The sequence below is a fragment of the Pipistrellus hanaki genome (genome assembly GCF_964339955.1).
Source record: "Pipistrellus hanaki genome assembly, chromosome: 1".
NCBI lineage: Eukaryota > Metazoa > Chordata > Mammalia > Chiroptera > Vespertilionidae > Pipistrellus > Pipistrellus hanaki.
Genome location: NC_140503.1, coordinates 86,422,349 through 86,440,452, shown reverse-complemented (window position 1 = coordinate 86,440,452; position 18,104 = coordinate 86,422,349). Strand labels below are relative to the sequence as shown.

Here is an 18,104-nt window from a genome sequence, read left to right as displayed (position 1 = left end):
AATAGGATTTCTTATACATTGCTGGTAAATGATGAATGATATTGGTGACTTTAGAGAGCCATTTGGCAATGCCTACTGAGGCTGAAGATGCGTGTGCCGTGTGGCTCAGCTCCGCTCCCAGTGTGTCCCCAGAGGCTGTAACACCTGAGCCCAGCAGACACGAGTTTGACTGCACTGCTGCCACAGGAAATTGTGAAAAAGGAGAGGCAACCTGACTCTCTTCACAGAAGACTGGAGAAAGAAATTGCTTTATTTGTATGAATAAATCTTTATTAAAAGGACACCAAGTTGCAAAAGTACAGCATGAGGATGTGTACTAGTATATAGATTCATAAATTCACAAACTAATAGTAAGTGTGATTTATATTTAGTGAAATAGAAAAATACAAATGAGAAAGTTTCACATCAACTTTAGGTAACTCTGGAGCAAGGAGAAAGGGAATAGATGGTACAGGATCATTTTGATTCTTACCCAAAACAATATCTACAAAGGAAGGCAGGTATGAAGCAAATGTAACATCTGCCTTAGATCCCAGTGGTAAGGTGGAGAGAAAATGGATCCTGGAAAATGTCTCCAACATAAGATGAAGAGGAATGTAATTTCCACTTCTGACCTAAAGATGACTGCTAGCAGGAACAAGTGTCATTCTTCAACCAGTGTCTGAATAAATCAAGAAATTTCTTGCAGGATAATGCTGTGAAAATGTCGACACTGACCAGATGTCAAGTATATGTCTTACATACACTCTCTGCTGGGGTAAGCACTAAGAGCTATCTTTAAGAGAGAGCTGGAGTAAAAAGGGTGAAGACACAAGGCCATCATCCTGCAGGTCTCACCTGAAATGTGACCTTCTGAGTCAAGGTCTCCCTGAGTTTGTTAACCAGTGGTTTTTAAATAATAACATCTACTGATCACCTCAACCTTAAACTCAACAGGGGCAGAGACTCGCGCTCCCTTGCTCCTGCCTGGCACACAGGTGTGGCACAGAGGTGATTCGTGAAAGAATAAACCCGAGAAACCCTTTTTCGCTACTGTGTCTTGACTTGAGAGGATGGGAGAAAGAATTTCTTTGGTAAACAGCCATAGGTCTTGAACATACTGAGCCCTGAAGTTCATTTCAGGTTTGATTTAACAATAAGATTTAGCAGATGCACCTAAACTGAAATCTTTAAATTAAAAGGAAAGGAAATACAGTAATACACACAAGAGTACACTTATTGATGAAATTAGAATACCCTACTGAATTATGTATGCAGAGGGACTGCAGGGCAGTCAGCTGGTCAAGTTGAGTAAAAGCTGACCATGATGACCATCGAGTACAAGTGCCGATCCTTGTACGGGGCTGTCACTTCCAGTTGGTTGTTGTAATGAAAAAGGCCCTAAAGATCCATACAATTGATTCCTAGTCATATTTATTTCATTCTATTGGTTTACTTTTGAGAATCAGGACAAAAATTATTAAACACAGAATCTCCGAACTGGAAGAGACTTTAAAATTTAGCCAAGCCACCCTGTGTGTTTTTAAATTTTTAAATTTCTTTTCATTTCCTTTATTTCTTTCTTTTTCTTTTCTTTTTTCTTTCTTTCTTTTTTTTTTTTTTTCAAGAGAAGGTAATGTTTCAAGATTTTAAATGGCAGAGTCAGGGATAAGTCCATATCCTACAATGCTCCTTTCACTGTCTCCAAACCAGTGGGACTTTGAGATTTGAATGATCTTGTTTAATCAGCGAGATTCTCAAGTATTTGAGGCCAGAGTCATCTGGAGGGAAAGAACAACATCCCTGTCTTCCTTTGTTCGGTTTTTAGTACAATGGCACCTCTGTCTAAAACAGTGCCTTCAGTGGTTCCTCAAATTAAATAAAGTTAATTTTAATTTTCTTCGATTTATGAAAGCCCACAGGAGAGCTTATTTATAATACAGCTATTAGGAACATGATGGGCACTTTCTTTTGGCCAGATGAGTTACAACATATATTTCGCGGGCATAAATTATATCTGCTAAATATTAAGATCTGGGCAACAACAAGGTCTGATGTAATGGTACCTTATTCTTTACCCCTTTTTTTTTGGCAAAGAGACATGCTTCAGAGATTGATAGAAATTCTACTTGGAAGGCATCTTGGACAGTACAACTCATTTATTTTACAGACCAGTAACTGAGGTTCAAGTGAAATAAAACTGAAAAGATTGGGAATCATCAACTCCAATAGTTACTAGGGAAGTGGCATAAAACCACATGTACACTAACGCTCCTCTTTGCAAAGCACGGCTTATCAGAATACATCTGTTTCTATCGGTACTTTATATAAATGGACGAGAAAGTACTGGGCTTTCCTCTCAGCTTTTCTAGCTAGAGTTTCTTGGTATATAAACTTTACCAGTCATTCCGTGAGGTACTGAGTTCATCCACTGGCCAGAAGTCTGGAAGTAATAGCCACAGTACCAGAGTAAGCTATGACAGTCAGGAAGTTCAGGCACCATCCTGTCCCTCACAACTACCCCAATTCAGAGACGGCCAAGGTGGGAAGAATAAGAACGGTGAGTCAGGAGAGCAGTGGTGGAGATGGGGTCCTGCCTATGAGAATCCGGTTGTCGGGTCAATACACTCATCCCATCCCTGCCACCATCAGGGTGAAGATGCCGAGCGGTGGGAACAGGCTGATGCCTTACAAGAAGGATTTTGTTTTCTGTTTCTTTTTTAATGGTGACAACTCCCTTCTAATTGAGATTAGCTCTAGGAAAATTTTAGGCTGATTATAAAGAAATTCTCAAATATTTTTTTGATACTCTCTCTTTGAGGCACAAAGTTGCTATGATGACATTTAAAAAACACAAGGATGGATAAGGACACCAATGTATCAAGTCTTGAGATGGTAAAAAACAGGAAATGGCACATTAAACCTGCTTATGATTTTATTATTGGGTTTAAATAAAAATCTCACAATGCAATTATTATACTTTAACCTTCTGAAGATTACTTTTTGAACAAATGCATGATAAACTTCCAATTGCATATTGTGTAAGTTCCTCTTTTATAACTAACAATCAATGCTTTTAGAGTCCCCACTGAATACAAATTGGGTTTGTATGTGGATCCCCTTGATATTGTCGAGATCTATATCACCCCGAAATGCTGTGCATCACTTGATTTCAAATCTTCAAACTTCTATTCTGCCTGCTTGATTTTGGCTGCCTCCTTCCAACTTGGTTTGGAGAAGTTGTGTGGCTATCTTGGTATTTGTGTCCTGCATATCCAGTGGAGTGGAGTGGACTTTTGATTTTTAAGAAACCACCTTTTTCAGTGAAGGTAAATTGATCGCTTGATTTCCCCCATCTCTCCTTCATGTTTTTATTTAAAATGTTTTTATTGATTTCAGAGAGAGGAAGGGAGAGGGAGAGAGAGAAACATCAATGATGAGAGCAAATCATTGATTATTGGCTGCCTCCTGCACACCTCCTACTGGGGATTGAGCCTGTAACCCTGGCAAGTACTATGATTGGGAATGCAACTATGACCTCTGGTTCATAGGTCAGTGCTCAACCACTGAGCAACACTGGCTGGGCATGCCTCCTGTATTTCTTAATCGTTAGTTCTGTGAGTGGCACTGTTTTATGTGCCAAGGAATAAGCAATATAGATCTTGGACTCTGCCCCATAGAAGCTTACAGTCTTGTTGGAAAGACAAGATGTCCAAACACAACTAGGATGACCATATATCGTGATTTATTCAGGATAGTTGGAAATGCCTATTTTCCTAGTGAAGTGATTAACAGCATCATTTTCACTCTCAAAAGTGTCCCGGTTTGGGAAACAAATGATATAATCCTCCTCCATATAAGCCACCAATAGCAAAGCAATTTAACCAAGACTTATTTGCTGGACTATGTACAAGTAAGGTACTATATAAATGTGGAGAAAGGGACAATCAGTGCAGTCTAGGGTAACTGGGGAAAGTCTCATGGTAGAGGCAATGAGACTTGGACTGGACCATAAAGAATGAGTTGGATTTGTCTACAGAGAGAAGTTAGCATTGTAGCCTTGGGAATACAGTGTAACTCCAAGTCTCAAAAGCGTATGTGATGCTTGAGGAATAGTGCCAACGCTGGGCTGGTTCACCTGGCAATTCCGAGGAGAGAGAAATCCAGTTATGTGAAGTCTGGAAAAGGCCCAAGTTTGGGCTTGACTTAGTGGGCAAAGAGGAGTTAAGTAGAAAAAGGTCACAAAGTTTTGTTTTACAAATGTTACTTGGCTCTTAGTTCACAGTATGGTTTGGAAGGGAAAAAAATGAAAGGCAGGGAGGATATTTAGAGTGCTTTATGGTCATGGACGTTGATTAGACCTACTGTGGTGATCATTTGCAATATACACAAATACCAAGTCATGTTATACACCTGAAACTAATGTAATGCTATAAGTCAATTAGATCTCAAAAAAGAAAAATTGTTTTGCAGAACTTTAGGGACAAGGGAGGTGTGAGAGAAGCTGAAGAGTAATGAATGAGCAAGGAAGGACACAGAGAACTGACAGGGCAGCATTATTAAGCAGGATTAACAGTAAAGGAAAAAAAGGCATTGATGCTGATTCTGAGCTTTCCAAGTTACGAAGTAGGAGAATGTTGATGTTTTTGTCAAAAAGAACGTGGTGTAAGAGGTGTTAGTGCCAGGAGCCCCATCCACCTTCCGGGCGGTGCACTGTGTGTGGGTCAGAAGGACCACACCAGTTCCTTGGAAAGAGGCCAGGACAGGCTCCCAGCCCTGTGATTAAGTCGGAATACCCTGCATGTCTTAGCCCCCACTGTCATCATCTCATTTACTCCTCGCTTCTGTCTACATTTCTCATTGGGATTATTTCCCACTTAGTTGTACCTAACAGGCTGATTTAAAATAGTGCATGTGGTGATAAAGAGGTGTGGGGAAGGATCTACTTAAACTAACCAAACACTGGATTTACGTGTGCCAAAGGGCAGGGCTGATAAGGGGATGCTAACTGAGGTTCTGAGTAAAACCAGGAGCCGGCCTTGGAGAGGTGTCAAAATCTAACCAAGAGCCAGATGCAAGGAAGGACCTAGAAATGCAGTCAATGGAACAGAAGACCTGACTGTAGGGCAGTCAGTGGGAAAACCCGACTAATTCTAAGAGGCAGCACCTCTCTCTTTCAGGTGTTTTTAAGCTGACGGATGCAGCCATGCTTGCTCTTATTCAAAGATGTCTTAAAGGCAGCCAAAATCGATGCAACTGTCAGTTCAATATTAAATGGAGGGCTATGGATTTTTAAGGGATTTCCTTAACAGAAGCTGACATATATCTTTTTTCCTTCCTTCCTTCCTTCCTTCCTTCCTTCCTTCCTTCCTTCCTTCCTTCCTTTTTCTTTCTTTTTTTTGTGGGTTCATCATTAGTACTACAGTGACTACAGACATCCCCTGATCATTTGCATATGCACCTTTAGGGCAAAAATATAAGCCAAGTTCAGTTCTTGAGTCTCTCAGATTTTTGAAGCATACCTTGTCTGAGACAGTCAATAATTGTTCATGGAATGGAAACATTTGCCAGATTAATGGTACCAACTATAGGTCCAGGAGAAAAGCTATGAAGAATGTAATCTGGCCAATTCTAGACATACTATACAGTTCTGCTTCCCTGCAAAAAAAATAAATAAATAAATAAATAAATAAATAAATAAAATAAAAATAAGAGACATGTGGCATTACCTCAAGATGCTGGTGAGCATCTCAGATCAGCCAAACAATTCAGGGATTTAAAGAAGAAGGAGATGGGCTGTGCAGAAAACACTGCTTTCTATGTGGCTAGCCCATATGGTGCCATTCAGAAAGGTGTCCCTTCCTTAGGACATTTTGCTGGCATGTGCCAGAAAACTATCGTAATAAATTTGCAAACCAACAATATCAACAACGGGAAGCTGGGGCTAGGGATTAAACCTGCAACCCAAGTATGCACTCTTGACCAGGAATTGAACCTGAGATTCTTCGGTGAGGAGGCCGACACTCTAACCACTGACCAAACCCACCAGGGCAGAAACATCTCTCTTTTGACAGAAAGTGGTTTTTGTCAACTCTGACAGTGATGTTAAAACACAGGTTTTGTAAGAATTCAGTAAATGGGAATTAAGTTAAATCCTTGCAATATGTCAGGTTAAAGAAAGATCAAGAAAAGACACATCTTTCTTAACATATTTCTCTACATTTCCATTTATTCCCTATGTACCAAGAAGATAGATCTATAACTTGGGGCGGCGGGGGGGTGGGGGAGGGAGAGGGGGGGATTCCTTTTCTTGGCTTAGGGAAAGCCAGTGACAAAGCAGGGACAACTTTTGACTTGCTGTGGCCCTAATTCCATGGGTCTGACTGATTAGGTCTGGGATGGGGCTTAGGAAAGTTTTAGAAGCAACTTTAAGCAGCACAGCTCTGGTTAAAAATCACTGGGTATAAACTGTATTTGCATCCATTTCATTGATATTTATATTCACAAATTTAAATATCTGGAGGTAAACAGTTGATGAGGACTCAAGCTCTATCACTAGAACAGACTTTAAACAGTTCTGGGGCAAAAGGCTTTCACCCAATGTTTTATTTAATTTAAGCTTCATTAAACTTATTCCATGGTTAAGCCTTGTCTATTTTCTTTGCATCTGATACACTGCTCCTCCCCCTTTAAGATCTAGTTTACATGTCACTCATTCCTGAGGTCTTCTCCTGAGAGATTTACATTCTCTATGCTTTCCTCTCCTTCCATACTGGGCCCCTGCCATGTTATTTTCCTTCCTGGGAGTATGCTTCTATGTTATGATGACTGTCTAGAATGCACATTTCTTAAAGTCAGGGGCCATGTCCTATTTGCCTTTATGCCACTGGTTCCTCCCTCACAGTGAGTGGACAGTACACATTAGTGTTGTGACAGAAATTTCCTGCCTGCTGAGGATTTTTACATTTGCAAGGTCAATGAAAGTCCTGCAACACTTTGGTGTTTTTATGACTCAACCACATCTTCTGTATCACACTGTTCGTTGAAGAAACTTGGTTTCAAATACGTAATCAGGGAGAACTGGCCTAGAGTGGAGACTACATTTTTTCAAGGCTGCAATGATAAGGCCATAAAGAAACTACATGGCATTTGTTTGGTGATTTGTCCGTTCAAGTCGTGCTGACGTCTGGAACGCCTTCCTTCCAGCATGGTGAGGCAGGCAGCCCAGTCAGGTCCTGGAGAGGCACTGCGGGCAAGTCTGAGGCCAGGACCCTTTGTGACATGACAGAAAAAACAACACTTTAAGCCCCAGAGGTTCAAAGGGTGAGGGCTATTTTCCCCTTTGATCCAGGAGAGAAGTAGGGCGGCCTTCAGAAAATAGGGTGCCCTGAAAAACAGCGTAAGGAAGAGTTCCACAGGAGGGCTGTCGCATGCGGCCCAGATGGGCTGTTGGGATCAGGAGCTGGGGTGGCATTGCTTCTCCAGGGTGGTCTGAACACCCATGTTCAAGTCATATATCTGGGGCTACCTATGAAATAACTCTCTAAGGATACAACCTAAAAATCTGAATTTTGAACCAATGCCTCAGGTAATGCTGATGCACACTAGAATAGGAAAGCTTCTGTGAAGGGATTGAACATATGCTCTTCGTATAGAAGGGCCAAGAGTCAACATCACCTCTCTGTCACTGGGCCACATGAAAAGCGGGAAGATAAAAACCACCACCATCGGGCAGGAGTTATAAACAGAGCTGAGAGATAAGCTATGTGCCTGATGTCAATATACATTGTTATATATTATTCTGTTGTTATATACTAGGCAGCTCTATCCTGTTTGAAGCTGACCTGATATGTGAAAATTTGAGCAGATGAGTTGACAATGATTATTCATCTTCCAAAACGATTTCTGAATTAAAGCATTCATCAATGGGTTCCAACTGCCAAACAATTAAACTAGAATTTACATCCTTTGAAAGACTACTTAGGTGCAGTGTGACTTCCAAGCTCTTTCTTTGTGGTTCTGTGTCCTAGGAGAGTCTCAGAAGTGTCTCCTTCCTGAAGGAAGGGGTCACACTTCCGTTTTCCTCCCTGCATGATGGGCCTGAGTCTCATTGTCTTCAGGGAAAGACCTGCTCTGGAAGCTAGTGAGTAAGTTAAGTTAAGGCATGGCTACACTTTACCCTCAAATCACTTTGAGTGTGCTCTGCATATACAACAACTGACTGGTTGTTTTAAGTAAGTAATATGACAGTCTTCTAGTGAAATTTCTAAAGAATTCAAAATGCTAAATTTTAAGATAGAAATTTAAAATTGGGATACCTTTCTTCCCTTTCAAATACTTCTAAAAGGAATGAAACACATGACAATGGCTTTAGGGTCAGAGAGACCTGAGGTTAAATTCTGGCTCTACCACTTACTAGCTGTTTAAGTTAATTAAAGTAAGTTTAATTTCTCATAGTCTTAGTTTCCTCTCCTGTAAGTGAAAATAAAATCAACATTGTAAGGATATTCAAATGCAAGCTGATATTTCAGCCTAGTTCTCACAGAGAGTTCTGAGAAAACCTAGAAGTTACTATCAAGAAGTAACAAGTGAGATGTAAATTATACCCCAACCAAATTAATTTAGGTCTATGTGAGATTAAAATATTAAAAAGCTACTCACTTTTTTTAAAAAATTAAATCCAAGGAAATGAACAACGATAAGCAGTAAAAATAAAAAAGAAAGGTTTTCTCAAGTGATAAATAGGGGCTCTATAAGTCTTGAGAGATGCTGAAATGAAATTAGAAGTTTTGGTGGTCAGTTAAGCAGAGCCTACGGAGGGGGAAGTAAACTGTAGCCAGTACTTTTTAATCCTATATAATAATAATCCTATATAATAAAACCCTAATATGCAAATCAACTAAACAACTAGTCGCTATGAAGCACTCTGACCACCAGGGGGAAGATGTTCAATGCAGGAGCTGCCCCCAGCCCACAGGCCTCAGGCCAGCCAAGGTGGATGCCAGTGGGTCCCCCTACCCCCAGATTGCCCTGCTCCACAGAGGGAGGCGACTGATGGCTGCGGGGCGATCGGGGGGCGGGGCTAGCCAGCAAGTGGGCTGGTGCTGTCCCCAGATTGCCCCTCTGGCAGCCCCAGATGGGCCCTGATCGCCAGCCAGGCCTAGGGACCCTATCCACGCACAAGTTTTGTACATCGGGCCTTGAATCTTGTCAGAAGCACAGTCAGTTTTGGAGTACATCATCTAAGGAGTGCTCCCTCCCAGGGCTGCTCTGATGCCTGGTGTGTGCCTTGGCAGACCATCATACTGACCACTCCCCAGGAGAACAGCCATGTGTATAGCGGGTGTGTGTTGCCTGGAGTAAAATAAAGAGCAGCTGACCAGTTCTTTAACTTGACAAGCATATGTAATTTCCTTGGAATGTAAGAGGATTTAAGAATCTAATGTAGTTTGATACTAATAAAACTTTCTCAGCTAATGTCTATGAGAAATCATAACCCACGTTCTAAAAATGGCTTTGTGGTAACTATATTTTCTGCAGAGCATTCAGAGATCCAATGATTCCATCACTATTTAGGTGGCTCTAACTCATGGTCTCCTGGTAAATGATATCAAGAATCAGATGGTCTTCAGCAGGTATAGCATGAAGTGAGTAGAGCATAACAGGGCACTAATTCCCCTCTGTTGTCTGGCTGTAAAACAGTCTCCAAATTAAATCAAAGATGCTAAACTATCCTCAGCACCAAGACCTCAGACTCCACTTAATAAGAGCATACGCTGCTTCTTCCCAGTTGAACTCAAAGAGTTCAGGTGTACTACTCATTAAGGATCCTTGGGTCATACCTATAAATGAATTTTTAATTAATTACCAATATCTGTAAGCCACCATAAAACAGATGAGACTATGTGACAAGTGTGATCTCTACAAAGAGGATTCTATTTTATTTTTAAGATACTGTCATGGGGAATATTAATTATCACTACAGAGAGCTCTATATTTATTACACAATAAATTCTTTTCTTTTTCAGTCCATTTCTGTTCCTATTTATAAGCATTTTAGAAGTTTCCATTCACTTCTTTTCCCATTGCTGTCTTAGCCAACCTAATCCCTTTGAAAGAAAACCCAGGCTCTACTGTTATTTTTATTCCTCAGATTTTATAAAATCTACCAGTCTTTGTATATTCCTATGTTGTAGAATGTTTCACATTAATATAGTATTGGTGCATTATCTCAAAAGACAGAGAAAGGAAGACTGAATATTTAATATTTGCAAAATTTTTTCAAAGTCTACAGTAGTAACACAAGTAGCCTTGTCACTATTATGTAGAAAGAAATGATTTTACCACTTTCCCAGTTTGCTCAGGTCCAAAAGACCTGGGTTAGGGAAATAAATTTTTCTTTTTCTCTTTACTATTAGCAAGAAAAATGGAATATAATTATTCTAAAAGATCTTCAATTAATAGCTATTTCCAAAATCACTTTATATTACAATATGTAGGTTAATAAACTTATAAAGTATAATATACAAAGGAAAAAAGTATTAGGGAATTAAGAGAAATGTATTAAAATTTATATTCAATTTTGGTTTCTATTTTTTTTTCTTTCATGACAATTTATTACCCAGTAGAAATTCATAACAATGTTTTGATGTTGATCATTACAAATGAGTTGTGAGAAGACAAAAGGATTCATGGTGAGTGCTAGACCCAATAGGTCAATAAATTTAGGCTAAAGTCAAGATGAAAAATAAAATCCTTTCTATCCACTCACCTGATGTGTATTTTCAGAAATCCTACTCTGTACAAAGCTCAGTAAAGTGCAACAAGTAATAAAAAATATTTAAGACAAAGCTTGTCCTCAAGATACAAGAAATAATCAGAATCAATCAGGTGAGAATGCTAGCTGACCAGTAAGTACAAAGAGAATGTTCTTATTAAGAAAGACAAACTATAGCGCATCCATACTTTAAGTAAAGATTGTAGGAAAAGTACACAGTAACCTCTGCAGGGTGAAATTATGGAGCCTTTCAGCTTTCCATACCTTTTTTTATGGTTTGGAATTTTTACAAATGTATTATTTTTGTAATCAGGAAAAAACAAAAAAAAGGTCTATGAATAATCACTGCAAGAAAACAAACGAATATATATTTGTTGACTTAGGTTGTTGGTGGCTTATGGCTAGATTTCTGCCTATTTCATAGTTATTTTGTTCTTTTAAAATAATTTTTAATGCAAATTTAATTCAATAACATAAGAAGGGTATAGAAACTTTAAGTTCATTGATTTGAATAACTTTTATTATGCAAAGGGAGCAGAAACCTCATTGCCACATTTATTTCTAGCTAAAGAGTAGGGCTGTGAAGAAAATTAAGGCATCTTCTCTATTTCTGTTTATAATACACATTTTTAAACTACTGTGTGATGTCCAGTTAGCTTGAAAACAGCAGTATAAACCCATATTAGTCTATTAGTAATGATATATTTCATCACCACCTATTATTAGGGTAACTCTTCTATTGTTAAATTGGAACATGGTCATTTATGTTTCCCCAATTTCCAAACAGTTTTATAATCTTAGTACACTGTCCCCCCAAAAAGAAAATTAAACAAATCCTGGCTCCATTTCAGTGTTTCAAAGCTTCAGCAATGAAAAGCAGCACCAGCCTTGACTTTCCTGTCTCCCATAGCCACATCACATCTTCACCCCCAAGTCCTGCTCACCACTGACCATTCCCAAAGCTTGCAATCTTGTTAGTGTCACTTCAGGCCAAATCATTCTTTTCAGAAATGACACCGATTGTGATATCTCTATAGTTTTTCTTACTTAAGACGACTCAACTATCGCTTCTAAGTGAAAAAAATTCTGTTGGAGAATGAAAAATTTTCTGTTAATGAGGCTTATGTCCTTCCGGCCATAACAAAAGGTGTCTGGAACTTGCTGACTCCATTTAAAAATCGTATTACTTTGTGAGGTTCATTGTGGGTTTCCAAGTTCCCTTCAGGACTATTAAATTACTTTGCTCCTTTTGCAGAATAACGGGTCCAGGGTGGGGAGGAAAGGGCTCTGCATTCCGTCCCAGGCCACAAGCCAAAAATGCAGGACCTGAGGCAGTGATTCCAGTCATCATTAAGGCCTGATGTACAATTCCATGTTCATGGTAGTTGTATTTATAGTTGAGAATTCATTTACATTCCTTTTAAAAAAAATAACACATATACTTCTATTTCCTAAAATAACATCTATCAGAGCCCTAAGAAAGAACATTTTAAAATTAAGAAATAGGTCTAGGATCTGGGTCTGGATATAAATGAGTACGTTTATATATATTTATATATCCTCATACATGCACTGGAATGGCTATTGTAATGCGGTGGAATTCAGACACACGTTCACAGGGGCTGAAGGGAAGACATTCATGGTCTTCTTTGCATGTACCTGCATGACTCCATGTCACAAAGCCAGGAGAGCAGAGGAGACCAGGAGTGTGTAGAGATGCACAGGGTTTGGTTTCATAGAGGGCTCGTTTATATTTAAAATGTCTTTGGAAGCAATGACCTTCTAAAAGCAACTTCTGACCTTTAGAGACAACAGTTTTACTTTATTTTCAAAAATACATCATAGCTTTATTCTTATTTACAATTAAAAATTTAAGGTAAAATTTGATGAAGTTCTTAGTTAGAAATTACTGAGAGAAAAAATATCTTCATTTTAAAAATCGATTAAGAATCAACTTTTTTTAAATTTTTAGTTCTGCAGCAGATTACACTAGTTCTTAAATTGTTATTTTAACAGATGAACATCACTAGAACATTACCAAATTCTTGTGGTATTTAGAGTAGGGAGCTACGGAGCTCACACTCAAAAACCATGCCAACGGCCTATTAAATGAACCTCTACTCATTCAGCTGCATCTTTATGGAATGAAACAAAGCTCAACAAAGAACCCATAAAATGAAATGATGCAGACCAACCTTTTATTGCACCCACAATATTTTGGTCTAGTCCTTTCCGGTTGTCATTGAGTCCTCTTTTCCTCTTCCCATTGGGTAAGGAGTTAGCCAAAGTCTTGTCATCAAAAAACGCACACACCAGTTTTCTAAAGAGAAGGCTTCCTGAGCGAGTGTAGTTTGACAATATAGAGTCCAGCTGAGATTTAGGCATAAACACATCAAAGCCTTCAGCAAGTTGCACTTCTGGCTACCAAAAGAACATAAATATTTTATTAAAAGCAAGATTTGAAGCATGTGACTTTGGGCATATGTGCAACAAACAAACATTACGTACTAGCCATTACAATGTCCACAGCCTATGAACCACACAGTCTCATCTCAGCTTTGTGTGTATTTGCAATTTACAAAAAACAATTACTAGTCATAATTCACAAAACAAGATGCTTTAATTCCAATGTTATGTCTTGTCAAAAGCGGTGGAAGGGATACACTGAAACAAGATGCTTTAATTCCAATGTTATGTCTTGTCAAAAGCGGTGGAAGGGATACACTGAAAAAGCATTCTTGTCTTTAGATTTAGCTAAGGGAAAGCTGGGTAACCACAAATCACATAAGTCTAGAGCTACAGGGGACTTGAGACTTCTGGGTGAAACACCCTCATTTTTCAGATGAAGGAACTCAGGCCCAAATGACTTAAAAATAATTTAAATATATTTAGTGCCTTACAGCTGACAGATCACTTTCTCCTACATGAAACAACTGAATTCTATTTGCTAAGGGCACCAATAAGAGACTCTCCCACATGTCCCATGCTCTTTGTACTAGGCCAATAGTTTTTAGTAACAGAACTGTGTTATTTCTCTCCAATGAAAACTCATGTAAACTAATATATGAAATAAACATAAATAATAGACAGGTGCCCCAGGCAGTTTAAATCTACCCGACCCCTAGTTCTGGAAGAAGTGTACAGCTGTACCCAGAGCACCAATGGAAAACGAATGCATCAGTCACACTGTCAGGGATTTCGTGACTGGGACACTGGACCAGAAAATCTACATGGTGCCTTTCAACTTAGTGTCTGAGCATATGCAGTGGAGTCTAAGAACACATTCTCTGCCACCACGGCCTGAATCTTTACAATTCGCCTTTCATCTTCACACCCATTCACATCATTTATTTATTTATTTTTTATTTGCATATTAGGGTTTTATTATATAGGACAATTGGAATGCTTTAACAAAAACTGATTCACAAGTCCCTATTACTATAATCAGTTTTTGCAAGTCTCCTAGAAACATTCTGCATTATCAGTTTTTTTTATTCTAAGATGTCAATAATATGGAAACATTCTTTTTCAAAACCTTTCCTAACTCCTTCCTTCCCAACTATTTGAGGGGCTGTGTGTTCTTTGTCACCGCTAATTGTCTGACATGCTTTCATAACTGTATTTATTACACTGTATTAAAATTATTTATTAGACTGTGGTCCTTCCTGATGCCTGGAGCTCCGACTTTGTATCCGTATGGCTTGGCACATAAGTAAGCACTCAATAAATTCTTGTCCAGTGGATAAAAACTCATTAGTCATAATCTGTTGGTCATAACATGACTTGAAAATAATAATACTTTAATCTGAAGAAATGCAACTGGTAAACTTTCATTTAAAAAAAAAAGGTCAGAGGAAATCTCAAGTAAGATGTATTAGAAAAGCTTATTCTCAGTTACCATATTTATTACTTTGCAAACCTGGCACTACTTTAGATTTTTCTAAGTCATATTAGAAACATGAGGATTTGGAATTATTTCTTCTCCTGGAGAGAAAAATTGGAATTGTTATTTTTGTTTGTCCTATTGCTTTTCAAAAGGCCTGCACACTATGGTCAGAGTAAAGAGGGAGCAGAGAAGGCCTTAAATTATTCAGATGATGTGGGAAGGAGTTTGGGCTCCGCCCCTCCCAAATGGAATTCCCGACTGCGTCGTCCAGAAAGACATCTCATTTCTCAGCTTCACTCTGCCATTCAACGTTTGGTTTCTGAGTGCTTGGTAAATATCACTATGAAAACAGTGCTGTCAGACGGTTTCCCGACTTTTGCACCTTGCTCCTGGTAAAGGTCGAAGAGGAGGCAGATGGGAGCTGGGGCTGGACTCAGACTCCTAGAGCAGAAGCTGGCACACCCCAGGCACGTGGTGCATATTTGTCAAATGATTTACGTAGAAATATTAGGGTTGAGAGAATTTTACGAACATAATCTCAGAACAAGTTTTGTTCATAAACAGCTGCAAATTTTAAATGAAGTGATTGCAGTTTTTGCTAAGTGCTTCTGTATCATCTGAAAGCCATGGGGGGAAAAAAAGAATCCCTGCCTACTTTGTAGAAATAGCTACTCCCAACTATTTGAGGGTCTAGGGAGAAACAGACGCTCTTACATTTGCAAGAGGGAATGGAAAGATGCCGACCTCTCTCATTCCCGTGACTCTGAAACCATCACACAAGCTCTGAACACTCAGCCACCTGACCGCTGGGACTCCCAGAACCTCCCCTGCGATGGACCTTGCAGGGCCTGGTTCCCTAGCCACCAGGCGGAGCCAGCCACGCCCTTCTCCGCGCACTTACAGTATTTCCTGCGAGCTATGTTTATGGCCCTTTCCACACTGCACCCATCTGGCTGGGAGTTTGTGTTTCTCATCAGACTGTGCACTCTTCTGTATTCGGACTGCCAACCCTCCAGTGAGGGCCTGACAGATATTTGTTAGGACACGCAAAAAGCTATGTAGAAATTCATTCAACGTGACTAGTATTTAGCAATTTTTTATCCCTGTGCAAATGAAGAAGTGGGTTTGAAAGTCTGAGTCGTGGTTCAGTATCCCAGTCTTTTCCTAACAGTACCTGCACTGACTCAGAGAACACGGACCTGCCTGAGTCAGTATCTATTTATTGAGCACGCTTCGTGTGTAAGGAGTTTGCACTCCTAACACAGGGAGAGTTTTAAGGTCGCACTCAGCAGATGAGTCACATACACAAATACCAACCTGCAAAGTAGAAAGTGGTAAATGCTACGTATGAGAGAGGTACAGGCATTAGGCAGCATTTGACTGGCGAGGAGTGAAGGAGTATAGGAGGGGACAGGAAGCATTTCATCAGGCCCTGCATATGGGATTTAGGGGGCAGAGATGCGGTTGCTGATTCTGCCATCTGCTGTGAGTCCTAAATCTAAATACCAGGAAGTTTATGTGGAGCCAAGAGACTCCCTGTGAGATCATAATAATATTCTGATTTCTTTTTCTCTTTTTTTTTCCCCACAAGATTTTTCTTTTCTTTCTTTTAAAAAAAAATATATATATTGATTTTTTTACAGAGAGGAAGAGAGAGGGATAGAGAGTTAGAAACACCGATGAGAGAGAAGCATCGATCAGCTGCCTCTTGCACACCCCCTACTGGGGTTGTGCCCGCAACCAAAATACATGCCCTTGACAGGAATGGAACCTGGGCCTTTCAGTCCACTGGCCGACGCTCTATCCACTGAGCCAAACCGGATTCGGCACTAGTATTCCGATTTCTGAGACACTATCCCCAAACAGAAGTTGTTAATGCTTCCTGTTCCACTTTCCACTGCCAGAAAAGTATTTTTGCAGCATTCTTTCCAGATCAAGGAACACGAACTCGCCCCAATATGCACCCTGTATAAGGGAGTCAGTTTTGTTAGTTGAGGCAGCTCCAGCAGCAGACAGAGCAAAAGCCACAAATCTCTGCCCCCTTCCTGCTTTTCAGGTGCTTTCTCTTATGCATATTTCTTAGCTGGTGGTGAATGAACACTAACATTATATCTACGATGCAACACAATGCAAACCAATTTCTTAAAAATAGCTTCACTTTCTGAGATAATGAGGAAAAGATAATCTTAAATTTTCACATGAAACCTTTTTATTTTCTCCATTTTATAAATATAACATTACTACTATCTAATGACCCACATCTTTGTATATATATTTAAAAACAGGCTAAACTCTTTAATTGTATCTCTGAATCTCTTTTTTGTTTATTGTCTCTAGTTTAAGTGAGATCTCTCTGCTTACTAATCATGGCTATGGCAGAAACCAGCATTCCAAGTGAATATCCTTTTAAAAACTAGACTTCCTTGGACAGAATCACTATTTGATACTCCCATGAAGACAGATAGTTAGCACACCAATTTTCAGACTCTATTCATTACAGAAGTAATATGTTTCAATATATTCTATTGAGTACTTAAGATCTTTGAATGGTGACATCCAAAGTGTGGGGCATAATTTATAGCACTTACAGTCATTATTTTAAGAGCTAAGAGTCTGAATTCCCACTATAAATTTGGATTTTCATGCATCCCATGTACCTCAGCTACTCAGCACAGTAACGTATCACATGTTGAATTTTCCTTATCCAGTGGCATTCCATCTGACACTGAGTGAAGTTCTGGAGGAAAACGGCATGTAGTCATAAGGACTCTTGAAAATGCTCCTGGGCCCAGGTTTGTGAACATCAATTATCTTGTTTCTCTTTCCATTTCAGTTATGGTCTCCCTCTGCTTAGAAGTAAATTGACCCTGGAATATCAGGGTTTGAAACTGTGCGGGTCAACTTACACATGGATTTTCTCCCCATAAATCCCTGTACTGTTTTTGATCTAGGATGCGAAGAGCTTATCACATGTATTGTTCTCTGCCATTTACATAGGGGACTTGAGCATCTGTGGGTTTTGGTATCCACAGGGGGTCCTGGAACCGGTTCCCCTCAGGTACTGAGAAACAACTGTGTAGTTAAATTCTGGGGAAGTCAAGAGTTACATGTGGATGTTTTACTATGTGGGGGGTTGGCAACTGTAGTTTGGGTCAAAACCCACGGTGGATAAGAGATCCTCTGACCAGATAAATTAATTTTTTTCTTCCTTAAGGCCCTCTGAGAATATCATGTGACTTCCCTGTATAATCTAAAGAAAAATATGTAAAATAATTTGAAAGAAATGATACAAGTTAATCACAGAGGGAACATTTCTGATACAGGCTTTTTATATAAGGTACTAGAGGCCCAATGCATGAAAATTCATGCACTGGAGGTGGGTCCCTCAGCCTGGCCTGTTCCCTTTCACAGTCCAGGAGCCCTCAAGGGTGGGAGGCAACCCAGCGATCAGGGGAGGGCAAT

At 39.5% G+C, this 18,104-nt stretch overlaps 1 protein-coding gene across 8 annotated transcripts in view; it reads right to left on the bottom strand.

Moving 5' to 3' along the window:
* The window catches only part of BEND7 (BEN domain containing 7), an 82,453-nt gene that overhangs the window by 24,960 nt on the left and 39,389 nt on the right, over positions 1-18,104 (bottom strand). For 7 of the 8 annotated variants that reach the window (XM_084876197.1, XM_084876193.1, XM_084876194.1 and 4 more), the window contains one exon: positions 12,952-13,177. In XM_084876197.1, the coding sequence (XP_084732323.1) occupies positions 12,952-13,177 (226 nt within the window). Of the gene's footprint in view, positions 1-9,813; positions 12,174-12,951; positions 13,178-18,104 lie in introns of those variants that run through there. The other variant, XM_084876198.1, reaches the window with a different exon arrangement.